Source organism: Gastrolobium bilobum, unplaced genomic scaffold (genome assembly GCF_033153095.1).
Source record: "Gastrolobium bilobum isolate Gb01-03AN ecotype WA unplaced genomic scaffold, APGP_CSIRO_Gbil_v1 utg2457, whole genome shotgun sequence".
NCBI classification, from domain to species: domain Eukaryota; kingdom Viridiplantae; phylum Streptophyta; class Magnoliopsida; order Fabales; family Fabaceae; genus Gastrolobium; species Gastrolobium bilobum.
The window spans coordinates 38,870-63,649 of record NW_026897884.1 but is presented as its reverse complement, the minus strand read 5'-3'; the positions used below and the strand labels follow the sequence as shown (position 1 = coordinate 63,649).

General features: G+C 34.9%; 2 protein-coding genes across 2 annotated transcripts; both read left to right on the top strand.

Annotated features, from left to right (window-relative positions):
- Positions 1–8,529: 8,529 nt before the first annotated feature.
- LOC133311111 (mitochondrial import receptor subunit TOM20-like) lies at positions 8,530–13,851 on the top strand. Its single transcript, XM_061512127.1, has 6 exons — positions 8,530–8,715; positions 8,873–8,951; positions 9,195–9,364; positions 9,465–9,512; positions 10,402–10,494; positions 13,180–13,851. Exons 1-6 carry the CDS (start codon positions 8,617–8,619, stop codon positions 13,315–13,317), a joined length of 627 nt encoding a protein of 208 aa, XP_061368111.1. The 5' UTR covers positions 8,530–8,616; the 3' UTR covers positions 13,318–13,851.
- A 410-nt stretch (positions 13,852–14,261) lies between these two features.
- Positions 14,262–22,034, top strand: LOC133311113 (uncharacterized). The gene is made up of 9 exons (XM_061512130.1): positions 14,262–14,870; positions 15,009–15,124; positions 15,244–15,297; positions 15,393–15,417; positions 15,639–15,761; positions 16,266–16,432; positions 20,731–20,800; positions 21,383–21,481; positions 21,751–22,034. Exons 1-9 carry the CDS (start codon positions 14,679–14,681, stop codon positions 21,829–21,831), a joined length of 927 nt encoding a protein of 308 aa, XP_061368114.1. The 5' UTR covers positions 14,262–14,678; the 3' UTR covers positions 21,832–22,034.
- The last annotated feature ends 2,746 nt before the right edge of the window (positions 22,035–24,780 follow it).

Below are 24,780 nucleotides of genomic sequence, written 5' to 3'. Positions count from 1 at the left end.
ACTATCTGTAACGGAACTGCCTGAATCGCTGCATCTTTCGCCGTCGACGACGGACACTCTCTAGCATAGTGGCCCTCCTTGCCACACTGGAAACATATAGTCTGACCGGTAGCACATGGCCCCAGATGGACCTTCCCTCATCCCGTGCATCTGGGAGTAGGAGGTCTCGTTGTACTCCCCTGAGTCGTAGTCCTCTTGAACTGATTTGGCGCTTGCCTAGTTGCCAACTGCTTCCTGTTTCCCTTTCCAGCAAACTTCCTGTCTTTCTAGGAAGTGGAACTACTAGTTCCCTTCGTCTCAGCAATCTTGGCCCTCTTGGCCTTACTCGTAATGCAGACATCCTCAATGTCCTTACTGCTGTACCAGTGTACCAAAATCTCTCGATGCAGCTCCTGCAATATGCTCTGCAATCACCTCATTATGTCCTTTGCGGAACTTAGCAGCCAAAAAGGTCGGAGTGGGCACAACCATCCGAAAGTGGGCGAACTTCACAAGTTCGTTAAACTTGGCCAGGTACTCGTCAACAGAAATCGAGCCCTGCACCAATCTATCAAACTCCCCCTGCTTCCTCTCCTGCGCATCATAGGGAAAGTATCTGCCCATAAAGCAGTCCTCAAAGAACGGCCACGTCATAACATGACCCTGCATCTCATATGCCTGAGAGGTGTTCATCCACCACTCGTGTGCGTCGCCCTCCAGCATGTATGTGGCGAACATCAGCTTCTGCGAGTCCGTACACTGCATAACCCGGAAGATCTTCTCCAATGCCTGCAGCCATCTCGCAGCAGCAATGGGATCAAGTGCCCCATCGAGTGAAGGTGGCTTATGCTTGCGGAAAGCATTAAGCCGACGGTCGATCACATCGCGATCATCAGCAGGCTCAAAGTAGGGTTCCATCACCCCAACAAGAGGAGTGGCACCCTCAACGTGACTCAAGATCTCATTCTGAAGGCTAGGTGGAGGTGGTGGTGGCGATGGAGGTAGTGGCGGAGGAAACTGACCAACAGCCGAACCAACCCTCATCTCCTCCAACATGACCCTCATCATAGTCATGTTCGTCAGGCGGTTTGTCTCCAAAACATCCTCAGTGGCTTTCCTGTTCGCCTCTCTGACGTCCAGCATAGCCTGGTTTGCCATTCTCATGGCCTCCTGGTCGGCTAGACGATCCGCCTGCATATCAGCCAATGCAACCAGGACAGGATCAGGTTGATCTCCGCTAGTGTCTCCGTTCCTCCGAGGTAGTACCATAACTTATGAGCAATTAAGTTATTGACAATTAGTTGCTTATATCCAAAAGATAGCTTTAAAAATCTGTCAAGATGATAAAATCCAACGTCAACTTGCAAAAGAAAAAGCTCAAAATCATAAAGATTTAGGATTATTTTGTGAACAATTTGGTCTATCTTGTGCCACGAAAACTAAAAAACATAAAAAAAAAACCATGAACCCAAGCAAGTTAAATTTTTTAGGAATTTTCGTAAAAAACCTAATTACAATAAAAGGTTTAAAAATGAAAATCCTAAGCCAAATACTGAAACAAATAATAAATCACAAAATAATTCAAAACCATTTAAGCCAACAATTTGCTACAACTGTGGTAAACCTGGTCACATTAATAAATACTGTAGGCTTAAGAAAAAGATAAAAACTTTGAACTTAGACCCATCAGTTGAAGAACAAATTAATAATCTTCTAATCCAAACTTCAGATGAAGAATCAAAAAATGAATCTTTTGAAGACTTAAATCAAATTCTAGAAGATGACTTATCTTCCAGTGAGGATTCACAATCCTCGCATGAAATTAATATCCTGACTAAAGAACAAGGTCTCTTGTTTGAAGTTATTGATTCTATTCCTGACCCTCAGGAAAATAAATCTTACTTAGCAAAACTAAGATCATCTGTAGAAACCAGTTCTTCTAAATCTAAAGAATTGTTGGTTCCTAATAAATTTAATCTTAAAGATACTCTTAAAAAACTTGAAAAGTGTATTACAGTCAAACCAATAACTGTACAAGATCTTCAATATGAGATCAATCTTATCAAAACTGAAGTTAAACAAATCAAAGAACAGCAACAAACTCATCATAACATCCTTCTTCAACTACAAAATGAAGAACAAATAGGAGCGAGTACGGAAAATACTCTTTCTAAACAAAAATGAAGATAGAAATCTTAAAGATGAAGAATTTTTAGGATTAATTAATCAGTTAACAATTCAAAAATTATTTATCCCAATCAAACTTGTTATAGGTAACTTTGACCTTGAGATTGAAGCTCTGTTTGACACAGGGGCAGATTCTAACTGCATTCAAGAAGGTCTAATTACTACAAAATATTTTGAAAAAACTTATGAAAAACTTAGCACTGCTAGTGGTTCTAAACTTCAAGTTAATTATAAACTTCCAAAAATAATTATAGAAAATGAGAATTTAAAAGTTGAAACACTGTTTCTTCTTGTTAAGTTATCCTTGGAACTCCATTTATCAAATCTTTTCCCTTTAACAATCACAGACAAAGGTATAATTACATATCATCTAGACAAACCAATTCTCCTTAAGTTTCTTAAAAGGCCAATCATAAAAGATTTAAATCTCATCCAGTACAAACAAAAACAAATCAATTTCCTTTAAGAAGAAATTTCTTTTAAGATTATTGAAAATCAATTAAATCATTCTGAAGTTCAACAAAAAATAAAAGCTTTGCTTGAACGTATCCAAAATACAATCTGTTCTGATCTTCCCAATGATTTCTGGCAAAGAAAGAAGCATATCATAGGTCTTCCTTACGAAAAAGACTTCAATGAAAGGCAAATCCTAAACAAGGCTCGACCTATTCAGATGAATGGTGAACTTCTTGCACATTGCCAAAAGGAAATTTTTGATCTTCTTAGCAAAAGTCTCATTAGGAAGAGCAAGTCCGCCAACTATGTCAACAAACAATCTGAAATCGAGTGTGGAACTCCACGGTTAGTTACCAATTATAAACCTCTCAATCAATCTCTCCAATGGATTCGATATCCAATTCCAAATAAGAAAGATATTCTCAATCGGTTGTATTCAGCAAAATTTTTCTCTAAATTTGATATGAAGTCTGGGTATTGGCAAATCCAGCTCAAAGAAAGTGAATGCTATAAGATAGCCTTTACTGTTCCGTTTGGGCAATACGAATGGAAAGTTATGCCCTTTGGTTTAAAAAATGCTCCCTCTGAACTTCAAAAAATCATGAATGACATCTTCAATCCATATTCAACTTTCACCATTGTCTATATTGATGATGTTCTTATCTTCTCCCAATCTATTGATCAACATTTCAAACATCTGAACATCTTTATTGATGCAATCAAGAAAAATGGTTTAACCCTTTCTAAATCAAAAATCAATATTTTTCAAACAAAAATCATGTTCCTCGGTCATACTATTTATCAGGGGACCATTACTCCAATCTGTCGAGCTATTGAGTTCGCTGACAAATTTCCTAATCAAATTATTGATAAACAACAATTATAAAGATTTCTTGGTTGTTTAAATTATGTAGCTGGTTTCTTTCCTCAACTTAGTAATCTAATCAAGCCTCTCCATGATCGTCTCAAAAAAGACCCTCCTCCCAGGACTGACATTCATACTGAAGTAGTCAAACAGGTCAAAGCAAAGGTAAAGGAACTTCCTTGCCTTTATCTTCCCAATCCTCAGGCTTTCAAAATTATTGAAACTGATGCCTCAGATAAAGGTTATGGTGGCATTCTCAAACAGAGTCTCTAACAAAGATCATATCATTGTATATACTTCAAAGCATTGGAATCCTGCACAACAGAAATACTCCACTGTTAAAAAAGAAGTTTTAGCAATTGTTTTATGTATTTCAAAATTTCAATCTGATTTATTAAATCAAAAAATTTTAATCCATGTAGATTGCAAATCTGCAAAAGACATTTTACAAAAGGATGTAAATCAAAACAAATTTTTGCAAGATGGCAATCAATTTTAAGTGTTTTTCAATTTGATATTGAATATCTCAAAGGCACCTCAAACTCTCTTCCTGATTATCTCACTCGTGAATTTCTGCAGGGAAGATAAACAATATTCTGAAATGTCGAAATCGGCACAGTCAACCTCTTCAAAAGAAAGGAAATGAAAGCTAATCCTTGCTGGGTTAGCTAAAAAATCAGATAAATCTGGGTCTCCAGCCCAACAACAATCTGCGTCATCAACCCAACCTCAAACTGGGTCATTCACCCAAAGAGTTGAGGATACTTCCTCTTCTAAACAAACCAAAGCAGATTATGTTATGCCAATCCAAACCCTTTAAGCCCTCCAAGATATAGGCATGACCCATCTACCCAAAAAATCATGGGCTAAGATAGCCTTAGAGGATGAATAGGAAGAATGTCTTTCTGTTTTAATTGATAACTTAAAAAACAAACAGATTTCTAACCTTCCAAACAAAGCCCTAGAAATCCAACCAAAACCTGTCTTTTTCCAAAAATCAAAAACCCAAACACCATATATCTCAAAAAACAAGTTCCTAGAAGTTATTCAAATGGAACCGGCCTACTGGGATAATAAGCCAACCAAAGTACCAGCGAAGATTTTTCCTAAAGACTTCAAAGACAATCAATTCCATTTCAAACCCCTTTCTTCAAACAAATCCCAAAATTCCTATGAGTTTGTTCTACTTGATTCAAACTCTATTTCAATTAAACATTACAGAAGTCCAAAAGACCTTGAGTTTATAACTCACTCAACCATCCAGATTCTAAAAGTAATTACCCCATCAGAGTATGGAAACCCAAACAAGGTTACCAGAATTTCCCAACCTTAAGATCCAATTGGTTATAACTACTGGGATTATGAATTAGCTTGGACCAGTGTATTCTTTATGCAAAATAAAGAAAATAAACACTCTTGGTTAATTTATTTTAAACAAAATGTTCAATATAAATTCTCTCAATGGTTTATCAAATGATGGGATTATTTTGGACCAATCTTGGATATCCTTCCACCTATGGTGTTCGAAGGATTAACAATCTTTTCAGAAAAATTTGACAAAATAGCGGATCTGTTTCCAATAGATCTGCACTTTTTCTCCAAATTTTCTCGGGCATGGATATTCTCAGGCAGTATCATTATGGAGAAAAATCCGGCACCAAACTCCCAGTACTTTGACGACAAGCTTTTGTCAAGTGGGCAGAAAATGTCAAGCTTTGGTTCAAGCAACATCCAAAACATATCAAACCAACTGATCCAGAAACTTGCACTTTCCTGAATCAGAAGGCCAAAATTATAGCAGCCTTAGCCACTTCAACCAGTAAGGAAAGTTTTGCTAAAAACCTGCAGAGCATCCTCCAACTCCTTCAAGAGGAAGAAACTGGAAGTTCTAAACAGAAAATTGGTTCTCCCTCTTCATCCATCTCCTCTTCAGCAGAAGACTTCTACCAAAATAAAGACGATTGTTTTGGTATAGATTTAGCAGAAGATTGTTGAAGATGATCACTGTTGGGTATGAACTTGTTGGTTGCTTAAGATGTTCTTTTAATGGACGTTCCTTTTCTTTTAGTTCATCAAGAGAAAACACATTCGTTCTCTTGATTTCAACCCAAGTGCGCAAGTGCACGCATCAAGTAATGAATGAGATTATTAATGCCCAGATTATCGTTCCCACGAGGATAGAACTCTAAATAATACCTTAAACTATTTTAAAAAGAATTAAAATGAAAAGAGAAGACAATATTTGATATGTTTGGTCATATCTTCCCTACTATCTTGACAACGTTCCTCAAGGATAGCAGGTCCAGCCTGACTTCAAACAGCTCCTCGCGGTGTTATATATCAAATCCTTCTTGATGAGAGAAGGAACGACAATAATCATTGGAGTTTTGGTATTGTAGTCACAAGATTTATGAAAGAAAATAACAATAAAATAACAATATTTAAGAGACAACAATATAGATGGATAAAAAAATAGTTTTTAACACAAGGAACGAATCCACTGTTCCATTCTTAAATAGCTATATTCTCAACTCAAGACTTAACCCTTCTGAATTTGTTCAGGTCTTTTCACTGCCAACTCTGATTCCTCAGCTCATGGACTTTAATGGCTCACAAGTTCCCATATTCTTATGGCTCCCTTGACTCCAACAGTTACTAAGTTCAGAACCTTTAGTGAATGAGGTGGTTCCTTATTCCTAAGGCAACTAGTGGTGTTGTTTTCACAACACTACCTTCCTCCTCTGATTAAGCTGTCTAAAATCCCTTCCTTATGGAATTTCCTTTCTCAGTTTGAGTTCAATTTCCATTGATACGCAATGAATATAGCACACTTAATCACAGAAATACAAAAGCTTCAGTGCAAAAGTTTTGAAAATAGTTCTTTAAGAACTTCACAGCTTTTCCGTTCCACAAATAACTTAACCCATGGCTATAACAATAAACATAATTATTTCAAACTGAAGTCCCATAGACCCGAGATTCAGTTCAGAGATAACGAATGGAAAAGAAGAGAAATAACAACTTATATTAATAAGAAATAAGTTAGGTTACAACAAAATAAAACGGAGAAGTATGATAGTTGCTCGTGAGGAGTCTCAAGTAGGTGATACAGAATAGAGAAGAGGTTGTTGTCACTTAACTATTGCTAAAAACTATACAACTGAAAAGTAAAAACTACAACTGAAACTAAGTGATCTCTTCTTAAGAAATTCAATGGTTTCTTCATGTTGGAACGTCCTATTTATAGGCCAGAAGAGTGGATGGCAAAAATTATAATTTCCTTTGAGTTGTTTTCTTGACTGCATGAAAGGGGCGGTGTGAACAGTACTCAAGAGGGACGCAAGTTGCTGGATGAGACACTTATTGTTGAGATTTGCCTTTCCTTCTGCACTTTCCATGCTTTGCTTTCCTCTTGCCCAATGGGAACTCTTTATTCTCTGCTGTACACGTTTCTTCTTGCTTGATTGTTGTACCTCTTTATGCTTTATGGAAGCTTCTTTCAACGTTTCCTGCAAAGTGGTCAGAGAGATTGAGTTAGTAGAGCATGTGTATCTAATGAACCATTCCGTTCCCTTTTTCCTATATTTCTCAAATGATTACCTCATCATCCGTTCCTCACTGTATTTTTGTCATAAAGATATAAACATGTGTTTTAAATGCAAAAGTTGCTCATCAGATGAGGGAACATATGATATTTTACCATCAAAATGGGCTTAGATGGGAACGAATTTTCGTCCCATCAATCACTATAGATGAGTTGATGACATAATGACATGAGCATGATGTCAGCAAAAGTGACGTAATCAGTGACATAATTAGAAGTGTCGGCAGGCACTATAGTCAAAAATCTAAAAAGTGTCGGCAGTTAGCAGTTACCGTAGCAGCACGTGGCAGTTACTGTGCACTCAAACCTGCACTGTTGAAATAGTTCCAGTCGTGTGACCTGTACTGTAGAAATAGTGTTTTTTTCGTCTATGTATAGGCCCCCTTCAGAAATAGTTCCGGTCGTGTGACCTGTACTGTAGAAATAGTGTTTTTTTCGTCTATGTATAGGCCCCCTTCAGAAATAGTTCCGGTCGTGTGACCTGTACTGTAGAGAGAGACTGCGAGGTACTTCTGAGTTTTCTCTTCTTTCTTAATTTCTATCTTTCTTTCAATCTGTAATTTCAATCTTTATGCTTTGAATAATTTTTTTTTCATATCTGCATATGTAAAATCAGTTATTCTCTTCTCATCCCTTTACGCTAGTGGAATTACCCCAACGTTCACCTTAAATTTATTTTATGCCTTTAATTTCAGAGTTTTAATTCATGTAGTAGTCCATCTACTTTCCATTTCTGCTCTCTTTTCTTTTATTTTCCCCCTTTCCCTACCGCAACACTTAAAATTGCTTGCCATCTTGCAAAAATTTGTTTTGATGCTAAATTTTGTACATCTTTTTGTAAAATATCTTTTGCATATTTGCAATATACTGGGATTAAAAAATTTTAATTTAATAAATCATATTGAAATTTTGAAATATATAAAACAATTGCTATAACTTCTTTTTTAACAATGGAGTATTTTTACTGTGCAGGCTCTAAAGTAGGTCCACAATCTGCAAATGTCATCACTGTTTTATATATATATATATATATATATATATATATATATATATATATATATATATATATATATATATATATACGCGCTTCAAAATTATAATTTATTTATGATATAACAATTTGAATAAACTTACAAATGTTAAACTAAATTTAATAATAAATTATTTTAATGTAATTTTAGTATTTTAAAAAAAGATTATATTTACAAAAATTTTATTTATAAATTATATTATATACTCCGAAAAATGCACTTATTTAAAAAATATACTTCTCTAAATATATAATATAATTTATAAAAATTTATAAACAAAAAATTTATAAATATAATATTAAATTTATATTAATTTATCGTAAGTCCCACGAAACCGACCGAACTCTTAAACCGGTCAACGCCACTTGTCCAAAAGAATAAATTGAAGACAAAGCCAAATGAAGAGAAAGAGTGTGTGATAGAATTGAATAGTAAAGTAATAGTTCGCCCATTTCTTCCATACAAAACCCTAAAACCCTAAAATCTGATACTCCATGGATTTGCAGCAGAGCGAGTTCGATCGCCTCTTGTTCTTCGAGCATGCACGTAAGACTGCAGAAGCTGCATATGCTGCTAATCCTCTCGATGCTGACGTCAGTTCTTCTTCTTCTTCCTAGTTTCCATTGCACTTCGAAAATGAAAACTCTGCGAATTCCTGTTATAATATCAAATTAATTTTTTTAAAATATTTTTTTTAGGGTTCTGGAACCTTGTTCAGAGTGTAAATCGTTTATGGTATAATATTTGCAGAACTTGACAAGATGGGGAGGAGCTTTATTAGAGTTATCTCAGTTTCAGACTGTTCCTGAATCAAAGAAAATGATCGAAGGTGATAATTCTATACCCAAAATTTTCATTCTTTGGAGCAACTTTTTTCTGGGTGTTTGTTGCCTTAATTTTTTATTTTATGAACTTGAATTTTGACTATGTAAAAAAAAATTAAAAAATTAAAAAAATCCTAAATGAAAATGATGCTTAGTGGGCCATTTTAATGATGTGATTAATTTCTGGGCCTTCACGGAGTGTTCAGAGTTATTGATTTCTCACAATGGGGTGCTGACTTCATTTGCAGAAGCTGTTTCAAAGCTGGAGGAGGCACTATTGGTTAATCCCAAGAAGCATGATACTCTTTGGTGCCTGGGAAATGCTCAAACTTCACATGCATTTTTAACTCCGGATCAGGAGGAAGCAAAAATTTATTTTGATAAGGCAGCTGAGTACTTTCAGCAAGCCGTTGATGAGGTGCATTTTCAGCCTTGTATTAATACTAGTTCCATCAGTGTTTGGGAATTATTTTACTGTTAAAAATGAATGTGTAATGGGGAAGTTTTGTTTACAATAGGACCCTTCTAATGATTACTACCGCAAATCCTTGGAGGTGGCCTCTAAGGTATGTTGTGTCTTGCCATGTTTGGTACTTAATTTTTCTGCTGTTATTAGGGCATCCTGTCATCTATTTTGTGTTTAAAAGTGTTATACCTTGGTGTAATGTAGAATTGGCTGTCACAATTTTGTTTATTTTTGACATGTTCCCCCCCCCTCCCCCCTTGATTTTTGACTTTGTCAAGAGTACTGAAAACTAGGTAAAGTGGGAAGGGAGATTTTTCCCATTTTCTATTATTTTTTGCACCTTGTTTTTATAATCTGAGTGCTTATTGCAAGTATGGATCCTTGCAAATATTGTGCTTGTGTGACTTATATAAGCTAAAGTACAAAGGAATCATGTAAATGGTCCTGATATCTGCAGTTGCATGTGACAGTATGTGAGACTGCGGTTTGACTTATAGATCATGGAATACCATAGTAAAGCCAGACATAATCCAATTATGTGAACTCTGCCACGAAAATATTGAAAAATTTACTGAATTGTTATGGGATCCTCAACAGTGAGCATATATTCTAATGGTGAATCATAAATAAACTAAACAAAGTTATTTATTTAAAAAAATTTCTACTGAAATTTTAATATATCATGTTTGCCCTATTAGGAATCTGATTCCTGTTTGTGGCTTCATTATGGGTCTAGGATAATGTGTCTCTCGGATTTGTTTGTTGTTTCACAGAAATTGGACATCACTCTCAACCTGATGTGTTCCTTTTTGCATTTCTTTCTGCTTTCTATCATTTGGTGTTTTTGGATACCTTTATGGCTTTAACCTCACCCCTTGTTCTCTCATTCTTTCTAATATAAATATATTTTTTTCATGAGAAAAATGTTTACCAACTTGCTCTAAAAATAGCTACTGAACCAGTTCAACTACTAACAATTTTATTTTAAGGCTCCTGAACTGCATGCAGAAATCCATAAACATGGATTAGGTCAGCAGGTAATGGGGACAGCTGGTGGACCTTCTACTTCTTCGAGTACAAAGGTAATACTTAAAACATAAACGTTTATGTTTTCTCTCTCCGCCTACTTTTCTGTATCTTTTTTTTTTTTTTTTTTTCAGTCAATGAAATTGTCTGATTTTCTGTTAACTTCTTTGAACCCATAATATGTGTTTAAGGTGTTATTGAGTTGTTAATGCAATGTTCTCCAAATTTATTGTGCAGACACTGTTAACTACAGTTCACTGTGCGCATGTGCCCCTTGATTGAAAATTGATGGTTTTTAAAGTACATATTTTTATAAGATTAATTCATATTTTATTGTGAAGAATTAGGAACTAGTTGACTTAAATTTCTGGCTTTTTAGGTCAGGTGATCAGAGTTAGGGCTAGAGGTGAGGCAAGCTAGCCTGCAAGCCACTCATGGCTCGATTCATTAACAGCTTATTGAGCTATGCTCACAAGTTAATTGGTTGAGCTTGAGTTGAAAATTTTGGCATATTTTTTAAATGACCCAAGCTTATGTTTTCACATATTCACTCATTAGCTTGTGAGTTGGATCTCTCTCTCTCTCTCACTCTGTGTGTGTGTGTGTACATATAGTTAGTTACTTAGTTTTTATGTTAATATATATTTATATACACATGTATTTGATTTTACTTTTTGGATTATTTAACACTTTTTTCAATTAAAATATATAAAGATTAAAAATGTGTTCAATGAGTTACGAATTAGATTTGATCCTGGCTCATTGAACTCTAGTAACTCGTGAGTTTGAAATGCGCCGAGCATGAGCCAACAAAGCGGGCTTATTTTCTTAATGAGCCGATCCTGAATTGAGCTTATTCTTGTTGAACCGAGCCTTTGGCTCATTTCCACCGGATATTGGGGCATAAAGGGTATAGGATGGATTTTTTTTTTTTTCTTGGAATTTGTTTTATATCATTTTTTTTTGGTAGGCAATGTTTTATATCATTTAGATTCAGTAGCGAATCAACATGGTAGAATTCTTGCCAATAGCAAATAGACCAAATGCATGGGTCTTGTTTCACTAACTAGTGTTTCTTTGATATTTATTGGATTAATGTCCTGGTGAATTCCCCCTTTCAAAGGGAATAATGTGTTATGTTTTCAAGCATCTAATTTATTATAGATTACCTCGCTTTCCTTTAAAGACTAATTCTTTGTGTTCCCAAGTATTTTGAGTATGTATGATCTAAATCAAAAAGGATGGGATGCCATTTCAGTGATCATTGCTACTCACCCTAGTCCCTTAGAAGTTTATTTCCCCTGGACTTGTGTCCTTTAAACTTCTGGTATATTTTAGGTCGGGCAATGGTATTCCTATTAAAATTTGGGAGGACAATTGGTGGGGAATGTTTCTTTTTTGGAGGCTTTTTCTTGTCTCTCTCTATCATTACTTTTATTTTCTCCCGGGTCATTCCTTAATTGGGATTTCATTTTTCTAAAGATTTGAATGATAAAGAAACTAGTGAACTATAATGATAATCCCTTTTGGTTTTGCTTGTTGCTCTATATGCCTCTCTGCTAATCTTGAGAATAGAGTCTGGACCTTGGATTCTTGTGGTGAATTCTCTAGCATCTTTCTTCAGTTTCTTACTCACCCCGAATTTTCAAAACTGAATAATTTATTCTTGAAAACCGATTTGGAAGTCCAAAGCTCCCTCTAAAGTCAAGTCTTTTATTTGAACGACAATACTTCACATGGTTGATAATTACTTTTTGTTCCTGATTCGTAGGCCTCATATTCTCTAGCTCAGATACAGTAAGCCACCTATTTTTGCATTGAATGATGGCTGCTTACCTTTGGAATAATCTTTTCCAGTTCTAGGTTATCAGAGAGCACTGGGTGTGTCCTGTACCTTGCAGTTATTTTTGGGTTTTGTCACAAAGGTTTTGGTGAAAACAAGGGACAAAACATTTTATGGCAGTCTCCAGTCTTTCTAGCGCTTTGATGTGAGTAGGGGGAGTGGAATGCTTATATGTTTGCCCCTGGACTTGATTTGGGATAGAGCTACTCTTTTGGCTTTTTCTTGGGTGTTTTACTCGTAGCTGCCTCATGGGAGTTGTTATCTCGAACGTGCAAAGAGATTGGACCATGGTTAACCAAATTCACTCAACATCCCTGCAAATTGTGTACCGGGTTACCAATTCACCATAAAGAAATTCTTGTAAAATCATCACTAGCAATGATGAATCGCTTACTAGTACCCATATCATATTTCTAGTTGGTACCTATGGGATTGTACAACTTTGTTGCTCTCTTATTTTTCTTTGTTTACTTAGAACATAAAACTTTTTTGCTTTGGAGGATTCCTATTCCCTTCCATGTTATACTTACTTCCCTCTCTTCATAAAATTTCCATTTCTATTGCCCCCATAAAGAAAAAATAAAAATAAAAAAAATCAAACCTTTGTTCACTTATTTCGAGACAAGTGATTCTTCTTCCGTTTTTGGTTGAGCCTTGGTCTGTTATTTCTTATACATGCATTGTGGGCAGCAAATCTTGAATTTGTCTTTCGTTTTGGATTTTCTGACATCTACTTAACATGCTCAAGTGGGACATATTGCATGGCCCCATAATGCAATCAAAGAATTGTTGCATTGAAATAAAAATAAAAATCAAAGCTATGCTATGTAGATGGAAGCTTTGATCTTCATATTTGAGTTCTGTGCATTTTTCCCTAATCTTTTTGTTGTTTTTTCAGACCAAAAAGAAGAAAAAGAGCAGTGATCTGAAGTATGACGTACTTGGATGGGTAATTCTGGCCGTGGGCATTGTTGCATGGGTGGGATTTGCAAAATCACATATGCCACCTACTCCTCCTCCACCACCTCCTCGATAAGTGAAGCTCTTGATTTGATGCTGTGTTCCTTGTCGGCTAAACATGAGTCAGAGCAGCTGATGTTTCATGGAGAATCGCTTTTGGGCCCCTACCCATTTCTTAATTTGTAACAGTAGTGAGGTTTTTGCAGTGTAACCATTTACTTTATCCATCATTTGAAAATCTGTTATTAACATTATAGTAGTACAATTGGGTTGAGCAGCTAAATAATCCATGCTGGTAGAGAGGGCTGTTCTGCAGGCCTTAAAGCACTGACATCAAATATCAAATACAATAATTTTCCCACACCCTTAATGTGTGGGGCACTGACGAGCCATTCAAGGCAGGTTTGGAATGAGGAATTTCGAAGAGAAGCAAACGAGGGATAATTTTTCATTTTTAAAATTAAGAAAATTATAAAATGTTTGGCTTTTAGCTTGCTAGATTTGATTGCTTACCTCCAAGCAATATCATGAACTGATATTTTGTGGGGTTGAAATCATTTTTTTATATAGAATAATGCTTGTTTCATTTCACTTCCTTAATCAAAGCTATTGAGGTATTAAAATTAGAGTACAAGTATGCAAAAAAAAAAAAAAAAGTAGTATGTGATCTGGTGAAATTTGTACAAATGTAAAGTGATATTTGTGTGTTCCAGCTTTATTTTATCTTTTAAAGGGATTTGTGTGATCGAGTTGCATGACTGGATTACCATTGAATTCTCTGGATGCTTTTTATTCAGGAATTAGTTTTATATTTATGATAATGTTGAGGTTGGCATATTGTTTTGGAAACTCTTGCAGTTGGATTGGGTGATCAGATTATTTTATGTCTTCTTATGACTATGTAGGGTCCTTAGATTAGGATTTTAGTGTTTCAAAAGGTGAAATTGTGCTGTAAAACAAAAAGGATATGTATGCATAAAAAGCTAAATTTGAATGGTATGCATTTCAAAGACAGGCGGCGATTATCGTTGTTTTGATAAAATGGATTTTGATAAGAAACTCCATGGGCAAGAATATCCCTTTCTGTGGGTTTAACAGAATTTTTTTTTTTTCCTTCACTCATGAGCTAAAACTCTGAAATCTTTGCTATTATACCGTTTGAATAAAAAATTAATACGGTGGTTTCATTTACATATTTAAATCGTGATAGGAATTATATTAAATTGCCACGCATATGAAATCAACGGTTAAACGGTGTCGTTGGAAAATACGATGATGTTCTGCGAAGTTCTAACTAGAAGTTTCTTTTGCTTTGTTGATTCAGGAGAGTGCCCAATTAGAGAAATAGACCATGCCCATGTTCCTGCACTTTCACCCTCAAATTTGTCACCTTTCTGTTATTTCTAGCTTGTTACAAGTAAAGAAGGGTTATCGAAAATGCAAATGGTTTGTGTTTGTGGAGAAAAATGTCGTTTTGACGCGCTCTCATTCTTTGGTTCTTGTGTGTCGTTTCCAAGTACCAATGTCTCGTTTGGCATATCCAGAAGCCACAAGTCCCGTGTAGTATCCATGGCTATTAAGCGAAGCCCCAAACGTCTCAAATACACTGCTGCTCCTCGCTTTAGCAAGGTGGTCTTCTTTTTCTTCTTCTTCTTCTTTTTTCTCTTTACCTTGTTTGTTTAATAGGTAGCTGCCCTATGTGTCATGTGTAATGCAAATGTTAACTTTGTTGGGCATTGACTTTGTTTGATTGTTAATAATGACCAGGAGGGTGGTTTGATGTACATTGAAGCTGACCCATCTGCTTCTGACTCTTGGAAATTGGAACCAGTTGTCAATCTCTTGAAAGAAGGGGCTGTTGGGGTCATTCCTACTGATACACTGTAAGTGCTCCTTATTCCATGACATGATATGTTTCAATATGTCAACCATTATATGACATGATATGATATGATTCTCTTGTCCATGATTACTCAACATTGTGTTTTCATTGTCTATACAGGTATGCAATTGTATGTGACCTCAGAAGCCACTCAGCCATTGAACGACTTCGTAGGTAGGTACCCTTTTGCTAATCGTAAGTAATTTTTTTGTCCCTATAAAACTCCATTTTCCATCCCCATTGACAATGGATGTGGTGTTGTATTGCAGAATCAAGAATATAGAAGCTTCAAAGGTGACGAATACGGCTTGTTTTAGTCAGTTCATGTGCTTCCTATTGGCCTGCTAATGGGCTATACTTTTCACATTATGGTGCATGTCACATGCTTGCAATCACTTTACATTTGTTTAGGTTGGATGGTATTTGAACACAGCTTAACAACAGTCTGTATGTATATATGTATCTTATAATATTACTTCCAGTCATTAATTATTATGATAACTCTGTACTTGCAGCCTCTTAGCATCTTATGCCACTCATTTCGGGACATAGACAAGTACACAGCTGGATTTCCACGCGGTGATGGTCAAGGGCATGCAAATATATTCAAAGCTGTTAAACATTACTTACCTGGCCCAGTAAGTATGCTCTCTGGTTCTAAAGAGAAAACAGTTGATGAATTTGTGAACATTATAATGATTTTTGGAGGGGGAAATTTAATAGGTCTAACCTGCTATTTCCTATTTGCATACTTTGTATAATTTTTTATGTTAGTAGAGACCATGAATTACCACTCTACTTGGTATAATAAAGTAGTTTCTCATTTATTTCCAGGTGGTTTCTGCCAAGTTAAATGACCTTGACAAGAATGATGTGTTTGTGTATATTAGCGTAAAGAAAAAATATCTAAAATTTAAATACAATTCTTCAGACTTGTTTCCAAGTTTCAGTCAGAATAATTATGGGTATCTTGTGAAATGTCAGCGAATAAGGAGCTTTGCATTGTAGTCTCTATATTTAGTTTTTCTTTTTTAGGTAATATCATGTCTCTATGTGGATGACATCCTTTTGTTTCAATTTGTTGTCTATGCCGTATAGTTGTAGACAATTATTTATTGACACCAGTTATGTTTGAGTGACAGTACACTTTCATCCTAATAGCAAGCAAAGAATTACCTAAGCAATGCATAAGGTTTGGCACTTCTGCTGCCAAATACGCATCAAGAAAAAATGTGGGTGTCCGTATGCCTGACGATGCCATTTGTCAAGCTATACTAAAGGAGATGGATGCACCATTAATATGTACAAGGTTTGTTTAATTTGTTTGATCCTTTTTTCCATCTCTGCCTTAGGAAATTAGTGTTGTCATGAGGGAAAAAGTGGGTTGAGGCGGCCACCCCCAAAACCACATCACTTTGATATAGCAAGTTGATGCAATCGCATCATTGAAGTGATGTGGATATTTAAAAATAAAGTATTCATATTATGACAAATCATGACCAAAATAACATTTAAATGGTGAGGCACAGTGGCAAATATTTGAGAATAAGGGGAAAAATCAGTTGCTTCAGTCCAGAATAGATACGAGACTGTGAATAAGAACATGGAATTGGAGGATAAAGGGAGCTTCAGCTTCTGGACTGCAAGTTTAAGGTTTTCTTTTTGTGAATTGCTAGGTAATATTAAGTTTGTTAGTAGTCCCAAATACCCCTTTAGATTAGACCATGGTAGTTAAAATCGGGATTTTACCTTAAATCGGAAGGAGGATAAAACATCGTAAAACGTAAAATCTTAACGTAAAAAAAATCATAGAAGCGTTTGGAATTTTAATGAAATTGTTTTGATTGAAAAAAATCGTAAAATCGCAGATTTAAATAGGGATTTTAACTACCATGGATTAGACATTCATTGGCTACGAAGCTTTTAAAGTGAGGATCATGGTTGTCAAACTCGAGATTCTATGCAAACTCGGAAGGGTGAACCAAAATCGTAAATCGCAGAATCATAACACGGATCGTAGACTCGTAACACAACATACAAATTATATTTATATATATTTATATGCATATAAAGTAATATAATAAGCAAATTTAATTCAACCAACCAGCAAAATAATGTCATACAATAGTCATAATCACATAATGTCTCAGACACATACAGTCATAGCACAAAAGATCAAAATCCAAAACAATATATCAATCAAATCTCAAAGGAATGATGGAATGTCATAAGCATCCTCCGCATCATCATCTTCATCACCATCTTCATTATTTCCTTCATCATCATCTTGGATGATGTCTTCTCCACCTTCCCCACCAAGTTCAGAACCACCATCATCTTCAGGTATCATCATCAAAGCATCTTCATCTGTATCATCTAAGTTAAATTCAGGAATATCCAAATCATCTATATCTTCAATGTTGGATGGACTTCCCTCATTTTCCACAATCCATTCATCATCAGATGAAAGATCATCTATGCTATAAGACTCATGATCTTGCCCAACACTTTTTTTGCGTTCCTTCTTCCTGGCCAATTTTAAATTGGCCATCACAAATACAAGATCATTCATTTTCTTCTGTTTCAGGCGATTTCTTTTCTTGGTATGGACCTACACAAATACAAACCTAATGAATATATAGAAATTAGCAAGTAATAGGTAGTGATTTTAAATTTTAACTATAAAATACAAATCATTTACCATCTCAAAAGCACTCCAGTTACGCTCACACCCAGACGAACTGCATGTCAAGCTTAATATACGAATGGCAAATCTTTGTAACTCTGGATGCTTAAATCCATAAGATTCCCACCATTGTGCTGGAGTCTTTATTTTCAAACCTTCTTGAGCTATTGAACTACCAAAAAAATCTTCTTGCAGCTTGAAATTTTCAATTTGCTTATCAATGTGACTTCTTTCTTCAGTACTTGTTGTCATCCTATCCAAACACTCATATAGTCCATGCATAACTTCAAAATCAGCTTTAAGATTAGGACCATAATGAAGTTGAGGATTAAGGTAATAGCCTGCAACATGCAAAGGTCTATGGAGTTGTCGATCCAATCTATTATCAATGATTGTCCATAGAGGCATATATCTAAGGTGGGAACAAATTGAGTTAGTTTTAAAACAAAGGCTACAAATTACAAGGTTCTTTTGCTTTAAATTCATAATTACCTGCTTGCGACGCCTCTGAGATCGCTTCGAATAGTTTCTTTTGCTTTATCCATTCCTTCATAAATGTATCCCATGGTTGGTTTTTCATCAGAATCAATCATACGAAGCACTTTGATTAACAGAAAAGCACCCCTCAAGCAATTGACAAGGTTCTTCCAAAACTTCTTGTCTATAACCACATCCTCAATATATTTCCCATCCTTTGATTTTGCACACTGGCTAGACTGCCATTTCTCTGAAGTGAACATTCTTTGCAATGGTCCCTTGTTTTCACCTAGGCAACCCAATGTCAGATATGATGTGGCAAAGCGAGTCATGCCTGGCCTCACCAAATCCTTTTCTTTTGTTAAATATTGTAATAAACAAATTAAGGAAGTCCTTGAATATATATAAGTAGTAATTTTTCTCCCCTTTGCAATGGTATCTTTATGCATTGGTATGCCCTCAAGATCTTCCAACATCAAATCGATGCAGTGAGCGGCACAATGTGTCCAATACAAATGTAATCTTTTTTCCATCAACAACCTTCTAGCAGCTTTATAATTGGCAGCATTGTCAGACACAACTTGAATAACATTTCTTCTCCCACCTCATTAATAATTTCTTCAAGCGTAGCAACAATGGCTTCAGCGGTTTTTGATATATGAGAGGCATCAATAGACTTCAAAAAAACTGTTCCTTTTGGGCTATTTACCAAGAAGTTTATTAATGTTCTCCTCCTTTGATCAGTCCAACCCTCAGTCATTATTGTGCAACCTATTTTCTTCCAAAAAGCTTTATGTTTCTTCATATCAGTCATTGTCAACTGCACATGTTGCCTCAAATATTTTTCTCTGATTTCATGGTAGGATGGAGGTTTAAATCCATGACCATGTCGTATAACATCATCAAACATCTCTTGAAATTCATCACTCTTCACAACATTAAATGGTATAGCATTGGCATAAAAAAATTTTAGCAATTTTTGAACATGCTGACTCTCTCAAATCCTTTTTAAATATACAATTGATGGTGGTTTGAGTACTCACTCCTTTTCACTTGAAAATATTTGGAACTTGAGATTGAGATTGAGAGCTTTCATCTTCTTCCCCTTTTCTTTTTTCTCCAAGTATTTCACATTCATTTTGAGTCTGACTACTTGATTTCTTATTTTGCAACAAGAACACAATATCCCACATTTGTTTCTTCACATCATCAGGAACAGATGGGCAAGCTATCACATCTCTTTTAGTCCCAGCCAAATGATGTTTCAGTCTATAAACTCCTCTAGTTAGTACCCTTGTACAAAACTTGCATTTAATTTTTTTTGCATTTCCATCTACTACAAATCCATAACTCCATGCAACATCATTCTTACTTCCAAGAGCATTCTTATGAATTTTTGTAGAAGTTGTTGTTCCTCCACTTCCACATGCAGTAGTACTATTAACACCACTTGAAGACATTTTCTAAAAATATACAACATTCAAATTCACAACAAATAATTAAAATTAACCACAAATAATTAAAATGATTTATAAATATAACAAAAAATGCAGTCAGTAGAGTTGCACGAGCAGAGGCGAGCGCGAGAAGAGATCGAGACAAAAAAATAAAACAGAGAAGAGATTGAGACGGAGCAGAGCACTAATCGGTGAGGGACGACCGGAGAAGACGGTAGCTTGAAGCACGATGGTGATGGCACGCGGAGAAGCTTCACTCAGGAAGAGGGCAAGACGACGAATCAGTACCATGCAAGGGAGGGACGACCATAGAAGACGGTGGCTTGAAGCATCTTCGTGAGTCGCGACTTCGTCTCCCAGGATCTGCAACGGTGGTGGCTCAAGTTCTTTAGGTTTTTTTTAGCTAAAAAAACCCATTTATATAATGGTTTTCCGGGTCAAATATTCGGGTCAACGGGTCTTCTTTGTTCTGGTTAAATCGTTGAACTCGGACGATTATACGAGTTTGCCAAAAAACTCGACGCTTCTACCATTTGAGGGCCAAAAGCGAGTAAACGCAGATCGTGGCTCGTAACCGTGTTGCTGAAGCGTAAACTCGTTCGATTTTACGAGTAAACGCGCGAGTTTGACAACCATGGTGAGGATAAATAAGTCGAGTGAAAATGCATGATGCGGCACCATCAGCCCTTCACCCTGATGCGGCTGCATCATTTAAATCTTTTCGCCTCAGGCCATCTGAGGTAGTGAGGCTATTTTCTGCCCCACCTCAACATCTAGGCGGTCTCCTCAGCCACTTCTGACAACACCGCTAGTGGATTTATTCTTATTTAATCAAGTTCTTTTAAGTAGATGACTATAACCTTTGAACTTTGAAGTCATCAGGGCATTGGCCCCTTCATTTTCATAATTGTTGTGTAAGAATATGGAGCATAATTAGTTGATGCTTGTACCTTGATATCACTCTGGATTTGTGTATCCTTCTTTTAGCATCAAGTTCCTGAAGGAAGATGAGTGGATGATTGATCCAGTTATGATAGCTGATACATATGGACCGGAGGTATCCCTCTTTCCATTTTCTCTGTGTTTGATTTTTATTTTCCGATATAAATAGCTATGGAAATAGAGAGAGAGCCCTCGGAAGTAGCTTTTTTGCTAAAATGTAAGGGTAAGACTGTATACAATTAACCATCACCCCTATCCTCACATGTCGTGGAGCCTTGTGTATATTTGTCCGTTTTTTTTATAAATAGTTATGGAAATAATAATTTTAACCCCTACTCCAAAGAAAAAAGGAAATTATTATTGGCAATTTAAATGCTTGTTAGAAATAGACCATATCATGTTCATGGTACATTATATTTGCGTAGTCATCTTTCTGTAGGGAAACTTATTTTGCATTTGCAAATGAAGAATGCGATGGTATACATGCTTCAGAGTCTACTTATTGTAAGACTATTTTGGTATCTTTGGTCCCACCTAACCTAAAGAATTGGCAAATTGGCTATATTTTCTACTGTTAGGTTCTATTAGAGATGCAAATTTTTTAAAGGAAGAAGAAAAATGGTAAAAGAGAACCACTTAACACATTTATTTGAGGGGGGTACTTAAAGCACTTAAAACCTTTATTTTGGTTGTTCAGGGTCTTGATTTTGTTGTTGATGGCGGTGTAAGAATAGCCGAAGCATCCACAGTGGTTGACATGACGAAAATGCCTCCCAAAGTCCTAAGACAAGGAAAGGTGGTAATCTTTCATTTTGCAGTTTATAACTTTACATGGATGGGTTAGTTACTTCATTATGAGCATCTGAAGAATGTGATGTGATGCCACTCTTATAATGTGATTCAGTGCAAAAAAAAAAAAATTTGATATCACATTTTTTGCTAGTTAATCACATGCTTAGTGTTCATGTATACAGTATATCGTATATTAATTTTTATTTCCTGCATGTCTCAGTGACCTCAGAAAAATATAATTAGACTTGGTAACTAATCAAATGTGATGTTCAGGGTCCTATTTTACCTTGGATGGTAGTGGAAGATGATGAGAAAACTGATGTTGAAGAAGATATCATCCCTGCTGGCATTTGAAAGTTAATCATCCATTTTGATTGAAAATTTAACATCCGAAATCCTGTTTATGAATTTTTGTTTATGAGAACATTGAGAACAAACTTCTATTATGCAACAAGGTAGAAATTCTGTATATAAAAAACTCATCTTCAGCCTCATTTTACTTGAAATGTAAGTCCTTTATTTACAGAGTACTTTTATGAGGAGCTATGAAAGATAAAAAAAAGTGAATTTATTTTTAATTTTTGTATACAAGATGTACAATTACTTTTATTCAGATAGTTTTAAATAAATTTACGTTATTGTGAAATTATCAAAATAGGAAGTAATGCATTATGTTTTGTGTAAATATTTACTATTTTAAAGAGCGAAAATTTGGAAATTAAACCCAAGATGCCGTTTGTGTTTTCACTGGATTAACCTCTCGAGACCTAAAGAGAGTTTTGAACCAAAATTAATTTTCAAGGTCAAATTGACAAATGAGTAGCTATTCACTAGTTTAGTCTGGATTCTTTATGCAATTAAACCAAAATTGATGTTTTATAGTTTTTGGTCAAAATTGCTTGAGTGAACATTCTTAAATATAAAGTCTTATTTTTCATAAAGTAATAAATTTAGTTCTTCTAAGATGTATGATATTCAAAATAACACTACACTCCTTTTTTTTAACATTAGTTCTTGTTTGTAGTGTTTGTTGAATGAATTGAGAATATAGCTGAATAGGGGGGGGGGGGGGGGAATAAATGCTTATATAAATGGAAGAGCAATGGCCCTGGCTTCTGATTTTGACCTCCTAATTAAAAGATCTTTGAGGTGGTGTTTGGTACAAGGGTATCACAAGAATTATTGGTAAACTTTCTTTGGTAAACATCGATTCCCAGACACAACATATAGCTAACGTAACAGAACCAATCCATTTGTATATTGGATTAAAAATTGAGGTTTGGTAGAAGTATTAAAAATCAATTTCTGGATATCCAAGTTTTACCGGTAAAGCATTTTACAAAGAAAAATTACTGTTTGGATTACTAAAAATTAGGCGGTTTTCATGATTACTGAGGGAAGGGAAAGCAGATAACATATTTTTGAGATAATAATACCTCCAACACACATCAAATTAGTAGGTTTGGTGTCATTGAAAAGTTAAGGTTAGTTTTGTAAAATCAACATATATTACCAGTAATATTTTACTCACAACCAATCATATACTCAATAAAATTATTAAATATTTCTGGTTAATATTTATGTCTACCAAACAACTTTTTTATATCATTCCCGGTAAATTGGATTTCTTTGTATATTACTGGATATCATGATTCCCGGACATAAAAAAAATTCTCTTGTACCAAACATACCCTGAAGTTAGCATAATCAATATGCTTTTAGGGGGCGTTTGGTACAGGAGAAATTTTTATTTGTCCGAGAATCTTGATTTTCAAAAATATGATTTTTACATTCAGTTTACGAACATCTGAAAATTTAAAATTTAAAAAAATTCAGTTTTTCAGAAATCCGAAAAAAATCCGTGTACTTACCGTTGGACTTGGGATCATGCTGCAATGGAAGAAGATCCCTTGCAATTTTAAAAAAGGTTTTATTAGTGTTATGTTACATGATTTAAGTGTTGTTTCCAACACACACAAAAAAATGGAGAAAGAAAGTGGAACGATGAAAGAGAAAAAAAAACATGTGGATCCCACCTCTTTAATGTGTGTGTAGGAAAGTGATGTTATATCATGTTACATGATAAACATAAAATCCTTTTAAAAAATAATAAATAAATAAACTACTGAGAATCTCAGCCCTTAGTTTAGTTTTAATATTTCATAAACGGATGAGGTGTAGTTGGTTTTTCAAGCTCATCCAATGCATGAAAATTTCAGTAGTACATTAATTTTTAATATTTTATTATGGGACAGGGTTATATTTATAAACTTTTTGTTTACAAACTCTTACAAATTACACTATGTATTACGGGTAGTATATACTATGAGCTTGTTTAGTGTGATGAATAAGGCTTGATAGTATAAGTTTATACTATACGTCATTGACATTTTCAGTAGTTTGGTGTGATCATCGTATAGTATAAACTTATATAACATAACCTCTTAATACATCAAAATGATGTATAATTTAATCAGACCCAAGAGGTGAGATTAGGCCTTATAAGAGATTGATGTATGAATATTGCTTACAAGTACAATTCTCAAGAATTAATATATCATTTCAATATTAATATATTAAATTAAAAAATTAATATTAAATTTTAAAATATCTGAAATTTTTATTTTATAAAAATTAATATATTTTTTGAACACACTGATCAATATATTTTTATACAAAATAATATCATATAACATATTTGGAAGATCATATAAGTTCTTTATTCAAGGGTATTTTTTTAAAAAATATTATTTTTATCCTATTTAGTATTATACTGTTCATTACCAAATACTAGAGGATATTATCTTATACAATACCATATCAGACGCTGAATAGTATTACAATACAATTTAATCAGATCTTATATAATCAAACTTTATACTATCAGATTTTATACTATCGGATTTTATACTATCAGATCTTATCTTATATTATGAGCGAAATATGCTCTACATATGCTATCTGTAGTACAATGTAGTTTGTGAGAGTTTATTGTAAAACAAAACTTTTTAATATTTCAACTGCGGAGGATAGTGATAGGGAGTTGATTGAATGCAGTTATCATTGTTTTCCAAACTGCGAGGGGTTGATTTCCTAATCACGTGTTGTGATGCGATATTTTGGGAAGGGGAGTTCTTAAGAGTACAAAGTTTGCATTATTCTCTTAAATGGTTGGGACCAAATTAATGGCAGAAGATCTATAATGTCCTTTTTCTTTTTTTCTTTTTTTTGGTTTTGTGCATTTAGCACATGGGAGTTATCATCGCCTTATTTATTAAAAGGGTAAAGAGTAAAATTAACTCA

Bases quoted from the DNA above. Each gene is read 5' to 3' on its own strand.
- LOC133311111 (XM_061512127.1), top strand. From the start codon at position 8,617: ATGGATTTGCAGCAGAGCGAGTTCGATCGCCTCTTGTTCTTCGAGCAT. The intron at 8,716-8,872 runs GTCAGTTCTTCT...TAATATTTGCAG, and splicing joins CTAATCCTCTCGATGCTGAC to AACTTGACAAGATGGGGAGG. The intron at 9,513-10,401 runs GTATGTTGTGTC...TTTTATTTTAAG, and splicing joins CCTTGGAGGTGGCCTCTAAG to GCTCCTGAACTGCATGCAGA.
- LOC133311113 (XM_061512130.1), top strand. From the start codon at position 14,679: ATGCAAATGGTTTGTGTTTGTGGAGAAAAATGTCGTTTTGACGCGCTC. The intron at 15,762-16,265 runs GTAAGTATGCTC...TTTGAGTGACAG, and splicing joins AACATTACTTACCTGGCCCA to TACACTTTCATCCTAATAGC. The intron at 21,482-21,750 runs GTGGTAATCTTT...TGTGATGTTCAG, and splicing joins AAGTCCTAAGACAAGGAAAG to GGTCCTATTTTACCTTGGAT.